Here is a 9,520-nt window from a genome sequence, read left to right as displayed (position 1 = left end):
CTGCTTTGTTGTTCATGGATTGCTATTTGTCGTGACAGTGAGCTCTATGTCAAGACGCCTGTTGCACTCTCCTCCTGCACTTGAGTTCCTCTGCTCCAAAGAACCCCCTTCAAGTGAGGCATCACTACAATTATCACATTTTAGGAGTACAAATTTTGTCTTTATGGTTGAATTACAGGGTCCCACCCTTCAGAGATATATTTAAAATGATGCTTATTCTTGTAGAAAGTGTATAAAACACCTTTTGCCAAATAGCAGACATGTATCCATGGAAACAATTAAGCTGGTTTTAATCCTGTGCCTTTTTATTTTGCCATAGGCTATTTTTCAGTATTTACACTTGAAAAATGTAACATGTATTAATTTTTAATAAAATTTAAAAGAAAAAAATCATGGTGTTGAATTCAGAAGGATTTCCCTATGGAGAAGTATGGGGAGCTTTCCTTGGTAAGCATCCTACTATAATGAGAGTATCTTAACTTCCAACATTTAATAGTGAGTTTTGAATATTATTCCAGTAAATGCTTTTCTTTCTAGCACAGGAATCACTCGACAGCAAGGCAGTAACTGCCTGTGTGACTCTGCAAAATCACTGAGCCCTGGAGATGGGCCACTAAAGGCTCTGGCACATGCAGCTAACTAAAATGTGCCTGGCAGGGTTAATTCCAAGTGACCACCACAGCACATGGAAGTTCCTCTATTTTTTTCCCTGTAAGTTTACCCCATCTCCCACCTGCAGAACACTTCCCAGCTGCCAGTTTGTGTCCGTGCCAAGGGCTCCAACCTCCCCTTACAGCCCCCCCGACCCTGGTGCTGTGCCCACACAAAACTGGAGATGGGAGACCGGCTCCAAACCCCCAGGAAAGGGCCCTGAATTCCTGCTGACCCCTGTGCTACCTTTCCACAAGGACAAAATGCTTCAGCCCTGCGGGAAGTTCTGCACCCAGGGGTGTTCTGCTGCGCTTTAGACTCCTAGACAAGCTTTATTACCTGCTTAGGAAAAGAAGATCCTGATGTTTCCCAGGAGGAATCCGAAGCCTTTCCCTCTCCCATGCTGCCACCTGGTGACAAATCCTGCTCCAGCGCCTAAAAGACCAAAATTCACATCCAACAGGAGCAGCTTTCAGGCTCCATCGAACCACAGCTGGTGTAGACATCAAATCCTGCAAAAAAAAAAAATCATTTTTAGTTGGCAGATTGCTGGTCCTGGTTGATGCTGCACCTCTCTCCCTGGCTGTGCAGAGCTCCCAGCTCCCCTACAGCAGCTGTGGTTTTGCACAGCCCTTCCTATAAAGCAGAGTTTCTGAAACATCACCTTACTCTGCAAAAACACCCAGAACTAATTCTGCTGAAACAACTAACACAGTAAAAAAAAAAAAAAAAGGGTTGTGCTTGGGTTTTTTAACCATCCCCATTGTGTGTCACAGCTCAAACAATGCCCAATTCAGGCCTGGTTTCTTTGGGGTAGGCACCAAGTTCCTGCACAGGAGCAGTTTTTGATCCCCTTTCTCCTTGTTAGCATCAAAACCTGCCCGTGCTGTTCATGCTTTATGACATGTTAAAGGAAAATACAGAGTTTGAACAGTCAGCTTTTATCAGCTTTTGTCAGCAAATCCTACTCTTTGGTTGAGAAATCTCAAAATTGGGGAAATCTTAAATTGGCGAACCAAAACCACTACGCCACTCTAACAGCAAGAATCACTGCTGGGTCACTCTCAAATCAGATTTTAATGTATTACCCAAAAAGATGCTGACTCCTGCGCTGCTGCAAAGGAAAGGAAACAGCCCCACCAACGAGCAGTGAGGGGAATTTTCAACTGAAGAGCTAAGACCATTATTCAGGATTTTATTACAAAACTACCCCTTTACAGTGATGTTCTTCATACTTGTGGGGCACGTAACTTTTCCTCCTTTGCCAGATATTTGTGAGGGCAGCTGCACCAGCCAGCAGAACCACTGAGACAAGGATTTCCATGATTGCTGCCAGAGGTGGAGCTGGGGAAGAGTTCTGCTCCTCAGGTGTGATGTGAGAAAACCCCTCAAAACCTGACAAAGCCCTCGAATCCTGGCAAGCCAACCCCTCAAAGCCTGGCAAAAACCCACCCCTCAAAACCTGGCAAACCAAGCCCTCAAATCCTGGTAAAAACCCAGCAAAACCTGACACAAACCCACCCCTCAAAACGTGGCAAACCAAGCCCTCAAATCCTGGTAAAAACCCAGCAAAACCTGACACAAACCCACCCCTCAAAACCTGGCAAACCAAGCCCTCAAATCCTGGTAAAAACCCAGCAAAACCTGACACAAACCCACCCCTCAAAACCTGGCAAACCAAGACCTCAAATCCTGGTACAAACCCCACTAAACCTAACACAAACCCACCCCTCAAAACCTGGCAAACTAAGCCTTCAAATTCTAGTACAAAACCCTCAAAACCTAACACAAACCCACCCCTCAAAACCTGGCAAACCAAGCCTTCAAATTCTAGTACAAACCCCTCTAAACTTGGCACAAACCAATCCTTCAAAGTCTGGCAAACCAAGTCCTAAAATTACAGTACAAGCCCCTCTGAACGTGGCACAAACCCACCCCTCAAAGCCCAGACAAACCAAGCCCTCAAATCCTGGTACAAACCCCTCTCATCCTAACACAACCCACCCCTCAAAACCTGGCAAACCAAGCCCTAAAATTACAGTACAAGCCCCTCTAAACCTGGCACAAACCCACCCCTCAAAACTCGGCTTAGGGGGCTAAGTTTGTGAACAAATGGTGTGGAAATAGTCAGGTTCTGGGCAGGTGCAGGGCATTGCTGCCCAGGTGGGGGATTTTGGGACAGGAGGGGCAGTGACTGAGGAAATGCTCAGCAGGATTCTGCAGGAATCTGTGTGACCTCAAGGAGCATTCCTTGAGGTTTGTGACTCACGTGGTGGGATTCACGGGAATATACAGAGTAAACATGAACAGGAGTTCCTTGAGCTTTATGAAAAATCCATTTCTTCAGAATTAAAACCTTTCTCAGGGATGCAAGAGGCTGCACATCCTTCAGATGGAGAGACCCACACCGAAGTTGCACACAAATGCATTTTATTGCTCTCTACACACACAGAGATGCATACACAGTATGCAGGTGAGCCATAGGGCAGTCCCAGCACTGGGAGAAACATCATCCACCAGGAATTCAACCACTCAATACAGATAAAAAAATCATTATTATAATGAAAATGCTAAAAAAAGCATAGCTTACACCCAAAATGTATAACATTGACAAATCAAGCCTGTTACCTACTACTTTTCTTTAACATAAAGCAATAACATACTCTTTTTCTAAATTGAAAAAAGCATCAAATAGTAGAAATATTCCACATAGTTTCCTAACTCCTGGTCATCCCTCACACTGTACATACAGGACTATGAAAGGGCCATGGGGGAGAAATCCAGACCAAAACCAAACCCGTTTTCAATGTTGCACAGCTGATAAGCAAAGAGAGGGAAATACTTTAACCAAGTGTGCATGAACCAAAGGGAATAAATTTATCCTCATGGTGTGACTGAGCCAACCAGGGTTGTCAGTCAAGCCAGAGCAAAGCTGATGGCTCTTACAGGGAATATTAGAGAAAATCTCCTACAGCAAGTCCTGTCCATCACAACATTTAACATTTACAAACACCCTCCTTCATTCTGAAGGTGTTGCCCCTGCCTGGGCAGCACTGCACCAGTGCCTACACAGCTTCAACACTCAGCTTTTGCCAGGGGATCCCAAAAAAGTCAAAAGCATGGCATTCTCTCATACATAAATAAAACACAGGGGGGGAAATAATATTCCCTACGGGAGAGAGGATCAGAGCTGGACTATCAGATGCAGTCAGGTCCTTCCTCTGGACTGTCACAGGTCCGTGCAGTGAGGACTCCCCTGACTACCAGGGCCTCCAGAGAGGGCTGCTGGCCTTTGGAGACACTTGTTTCAGGGCACCGGCGTTCCCAGGGGAGAAGGAGACCTCTGGAGCAGCTGACTGGCTCTTCTGGAAGTGGCTTAGAAGTTTGGTCTGTGTTTCAGTTCGGACTTTGTGGAGAGAGAGGAAATAGAAAGCTTCTTGCAAACACCTGGAATAGCCCTCTCTGAAGTCAAACTGGGAGCTTTTGTGGAAGGGTCCTGCAGCTGGAGAAGGGAAGAAAAGAGGGAGAGGGAAGGAAGAATAGTTTAGAACAGCTGTCCATGGCTCGAGATTCATACAACAGTCACAGATTTGCAGTAAAACGGAGACTGAAAGAAAACTCAATACTTACTCTTCATCTGCAGCTGGCTCTGCTGCTTCAGGTAGCTGACAGCCACTTCCAGGATGTCGGCTTTCTCCAGCTTGGAGTTGGGCTGGTGCCTCTGGAACTCCTTCTCCAGGAGCAGCTTCAGCTGCTCGATGCTGCTGTTAATCCGGTCCCGGCGCATTTTCTCCACCACCGGCTTCCTCAGCTGTAAAAAGCAAAGGAGAAGAAACCTGTTATTAAAGGATGCTCTCCCTGACACTCCGCAGGGCTGTTTGTCACCCAGCACTGCTCCTCAACAGAGCGAGGCAAGGTCTCAGCTGGTGTAAACTCCGCTGTGCCTGCACTTACTTTGTTTTTCTCCTTTGCTGTCAGCAGGTTGTCGGGCTCCAAGAAAACAGCGCTGGGAGCCATCCGTCCTGAGCAGAGAGGTCCGGGGGCGGAATCCAGGAGAAGCGTGTTGCTGGAAGCTGCCTGCAGCCGGTATTTATACCATCCAGGCTGAGCGAGAGCGTGTGGGTCTGCGGCTCGCTGGTGTTTCCCACACTCTCCAGCCAATCCTGGCCACGGGCAGCACAATGGGAGAAGCAGCTATTCCTGCATGCTCCAGTGGCACTGAAAAGCCGGCGGATAATGACCTTCTCCCGGAGGAGCAGGTGGGGAGTGCGCGCTCCCTGCAAGGCTGGCATCAGAGTTACGTGTCAGGAGCTGGGAAAGAGCTGCCCTGCCACGGGAAAGGCTGCTGACTAATGCCCGGGATCAATAGCATTCCGGGGGGAACCCGGGGTTCACAGGCGGGAGGAAGGAGGAGGAGGAGGAGGAGGCTGGAGGAGGTCAGCTGCCCATGGCTGGAAGGAAGGATGCTCCAGGAGCGCGCCCAGGCACACGCTGCACAGGAGCAGGGCACACGCCAGCAGCCCCTGGCTGTGAAAAATTACTGGCTTTTCCCAAATATTAAAATTAACGATATATGTTAGAATGTGTTATATGTGTTATGTTAAAATGCATATTTTATGATAGGCTTTTCACAAATATTAAAATCAATGTTATATGTGTTATGTTAGAATGCGTTATATGTGTTATGTTAAAATGCATATTTTATGATTGGCTTTTGGCAAATATTAAAATGAATATTATATGTGCTGTGTTAGAATGTGTTATGTGAAAATGCCTATTTTATAATTGGCTATTCGCAAATATTAAAATTAATATTATATAATGTGTTAAATCTTATATGTGTTATGTTAGAATGTCTTATGTTAAAATGCCTATTTTGTGATTGGCTTTTCGCAAATATTAAAATTAATATTATATAATGTGTTATATGTGTTATGTTAAAATGCATGTTTTATGATTGGCTTTTGGCAAATATTAAAATGAATATTATATGATCTATGTTAGCATGTGTTATATGTGTTATGTTTTACTTTAGAGGGAAATCTTTGGTATCAGGCCTATCAGGGAGTCTGTACCTCTCAAGTGCCTCAGGCAATGGGGAAGGAGAGAAGGGAAATGTGGCTGGGAAATTGGGATAAAAAGGAGGCTGGGTCCTCCAAAAATTTGAGAGACCCCAGGGGAATGCCCCATGGCCTCTCCTTTTATTGGAATAAAGTAAAAGGACTCCTCTGTCTCCTTTTTGGACATAAACCTCTGATGTTTGTGGATTAATATTCCTAACATTCCCTTCCCTCAGAACCTTATGCAGCCCTTTAGAAAACTCTCATTAGCGCTTTATGTTTCTGTTTCCAGACACCTGCAAGACAAACACTTGTGGAGAAGGGTCTTGGGATTGTTTCAGAATCAGTTCAGTATCACGTGCTGCCTCTTACTTCATCCCCAAAACACATTTCACTCTATTTTCATTTGGTCTATAAACAAAGGAAAACTGGGTGCAGAAGAGATTTATATCCTCATAAACGTATCAGAAACCAAATTCCTCATTCCTCATTATTCTCCCCTGTGCCAGTTGCTGTGTTTGGTGCACAGCCTCTGCTCAGGAAGTGCCTGAGCTGACAGTCTGATAAAACCACAGCCAGGGATTCCTGCTGGAAAACCAGAACCAGACCTGCCAGCAATTTATCCACCAAGGAATGTCAGCGCTTATGCTTGTGGAGCTCTTACTGTAGTGAGTAAATACCAGTTGTAGTCACATTAACACATGTGTAGGTGTGTTCACCTTTACATTAACGTGTGTGTGTGGTCACACAGGGCCTTTAAGGTGCACACACACACCCAGGGCACAGGGACACGTTTCTCCCTCACTCATTATTGGTGCAGCAGGTAAGGCTCCAATGACCTCTTCCAGGCTCTGCTTTTCCATCCCTATTGTGCTGCCCTGAATGGGCTCCCTTCCCTCGGCACAGAGCAGCAGCTGTTGAGCTCCGGCTCTTTTATGTCAGGTTGTGGGAAAGCTTTTGTGACACCGTTTCACATGTTCTCCTCAAAGCCTGTGGATTATCTCTGAGCCCATGTAATGCCACCTCTGAAACCAATCTGTGCATCCCTCTCGGGGACATTCCCTGAAACAGAAACTCCGGAGCTGGGACTTGTTTCTCCAGCTCGTTAATTGAGCACAGGAAGAAGAAAAGTGCCAGTCCTGTGATGGGCAGGGAAGTTTTGCTAGAGACAATTGCTGCTTCCCTCTTGCTGCTTTCCTCTGATTCTCCACTCAACACCCAGATAAAAACTACATTAATTCCATGGGAGCAGTCATGTCAACCTCACCCTCCTTGCTCTTGGCACAGTCAAGGGGTCAGTGCTCAGAATTTCCTCTCCACCAGCATCCAAACTGACCCAGAGCCTGCACCTGAGGAGTCTGAAGGCAAAATAATCATCTGTGGCATTCCACTTTTGCTGGAGAGGCTGGAAGCCTCTGTGGGTGTGATAAGAATTACAATATTCCATGTATTATTGGGAGGTGAACATAGCAAAATCTCCCCTGGGTGGGAAACGCACTGAGGTTCCTACATCCTTGCTCTGTGTCACACACAAATTTTAAGGAATTGGAAATACAAACATGTATTTAAAACAGCTTTTTCTTTTCTCTTTGGTTGCACAAGCTCTGAGGGGAAAAATTAGTCAATTACTGACCTATTTGGAAGAGTTATTCAAATTAGATGCTCAATAACCAAAAATAGATACTCTGCTTTGGCTGGAAATCCAAAAAAAAAAAAAAAAAAAAAAAAAAAAAAAAAAAAAAAGTGGTAACAAAAATTTCTCCCTATTATAAAGTTTGCAGACTCTGTGGACTTTACACTAAGAAGAATGAATTTGGAATGACACATCTCCTACTCCAAACACACACACTGCTGGACAGAAAGCTCATTAGGATCCCAAAATACTGGATCTGGATGTTTGAAACAGGGCATCAACAACAGCCTTGCCCCAGAATCCCTGCCAGATGTTAGCCCTTTAGAAAGCCTTGAGGATGCTGCTGCTTTCCCAGGTCTGGAGAGATGCTCCCTGCTCCCACTGCTTCCCTCCCAGCCCAGGCTGCCCAGATGGCCTTTTGGGAGCAGGGTTTCCCACTGAACACAAAGCAGAGCCAAGCACCGTTGCTAATGTGGTTTGTAGTCGGGCACACTTCCTTTGTGACAGGAGGGAATGTGGTTAAGGAATGGTGTGGGACACTCCGGAGCAGGCAAACTTCCCCAGCCCTGTGTTAGTCAGTCATTACTAACACAGAAAGGGGAGCAGGGGCAGGGATGAACTGGGGACAGGAAAGACAGCAAAATGTGGGATTTTTAGCCAGTGCTGAGTCCTGGAGAGCATCCTGAGGTGGAAAATAAAATGGGTCCAATCCCAAAGGCCTTACTGGGATCCACACTGAAGCCAACAGAGAATTTGGAGTCCAAGGTTTGCTCTTCTGATGTCGTACCTCTGGAGCTATTTCCTGATCTCTGTAAACTTTAAATACAAATTACCTCCACGCCTACCTCAGAATGTATCAAAACCTAATCAAAATTTGAATTTTCTCCTGCCAAATATCAAAACAATAATCAGATCTGTTGTTTCCCATTTCTTTTCTCCACCTGGTATTGCTGGTATAAAACTTGACTGAGTTTTCTCAGCCCTCACAGCTCCACATGGGCCATACAAAACTCTCACAATACCCTCATGGTCCACAGGAGTTGCTGCGTTTTCTGGGACATATTAAACAGATTGGGGAGTTAAAGAGGCAAAGAGGGGATGTGGCTCAGAATTCTCAGTGCAAGCTGACCCACCTCTGCCACCTCCCCTGGGACAATTCGCTGTGGCCTGACTGGTGGATGAGCAAGACTCTGCTCTGCAGCTCCTTTCCGTGTCATTTCCTCCCAGCCCTTCCCTGCTTTTCCTCCTAACCCTTCCCTACATTTCCTCCCGACCCTTCCCTACATTTCCTCCCTGTCCTTCCCTATCCTGCTGCTTGGCTGGTGCAATTTCTGTCTGCCTTCACAGCTTCCTTCCCTTTTTTTTTTTTTTTTTTTTCCTTTTTCCTCGTGGTTTACTTTCCCTCCATGCAGGTTTTATAATCTGGTTTTTCAATCTGTCACTCCTTTCCCCCCCTGCCTGTCACAGGCAGATGTGGTTTGAGGACAGGGGTGTCTCAGAGCCCCACAGCCGTGGTGAGTGTGGAGTTCCCTCCAGTTTCCCACACCACTCTCCCATTCAGGGCATTCAGGCTCAGGATAAAGGAAGTGTGCCATGCTACAAGCTGAATTAGAAATGGTGTTTGACTTCCCTTTGTACTGCACAGAAACCTTGCTCTGGGCAGACCATCTGCATAGCCCTCACCGTGGAGAAAACCATTGATCAAGGCCTGTCAGCCCAGCTGGGGGAACTTGGGAAAGTAATTCCTTGTGCCACTTCAGTTCTTTAGGGCTTAACATCTGGCTGGAGGGGGAGGCGACAGTTGATGGTTTAACAGTCTTGCTTCCTTTCAAGTTTGGGATGCTGTTTTGATCCCAGATAAGCCGTTCTGAAATCCTGATTTTAATAACATGGAAAGCATCCAGAATAGTAGGAATAATGCACTGGCTTTGCATTTTCAAAGTGCTTTACAAATACCAGCTAATGAATTCTCAGCGACCTCCTCCGTGGGTGAGGATGTATTATTAGCAGTGGTTTACAAAGGCGGGAAAACGAGGCTGAGAGGAGAAAACCAAGATTTCAAGATTTCAAACAGCCTACAGGTCGCAGGCTTCTACGGCCAAGAGGTTGCTTGAGACATCTGGTTTGCAAAAATGCTCAGCACCCGCTTTTGTTTTAATTAGCTTTGGCATCTCTG

General features: G+C 46.0%; 1 protein-coding gene across 1 annotated transcript; it reads right to left on the bottom strand.

Annotated features, from left to right (window-relative positions):
* Positions 1–3,064: 3,064 nt before the first annotated feature.
* On the bottom strand, positions 3,065–5,211 carry LOC121351495 (transcription factor HES-5-like). The gene is made up of 3 exons (XM_041463658.1): positions 4,606–5,211; positions 4,282–4,462; positions 3,065–4,153 (listed from the first exon to the last, which is right to left on the bottom strand). The coding sequence occupies exons 1-3, from the start codon at positions 4,666–4,668 to the stop codon at positions 3,912–3,914; spliced, it is 486 nt and encodes a 161-aa protein (XP_041319592.1). The 5' UTR covers positions 4,669–5,211; the 3' UTR covers positions 3,065–3,911.
* Between the last annotated feature and the right edge of the window lie 4,309 nt (positions 5,212–9,520).

This window comes from Pyrgilauda ruficollis, unplaced genomic scaffold (genome assembly GCF_017590135.1).
Source record: "Pyrgilauda ruficollis isolate IOZ18807 unplaced genomic scaffold, ASM1759013v1 scaffold169, whole genome shotgun sequence".
NCBI lineage: Eukaryota > Metazoa > Chordata > Aves > Passeriformes > Passeridae > Pyrgilauda > Pyrgilauda ruficollis.
The sequence above is the reverse complement of the archived record's forward strand: the minus strand, read 5'-3'. Positions and strand labels throughout refer to the sequence as shown.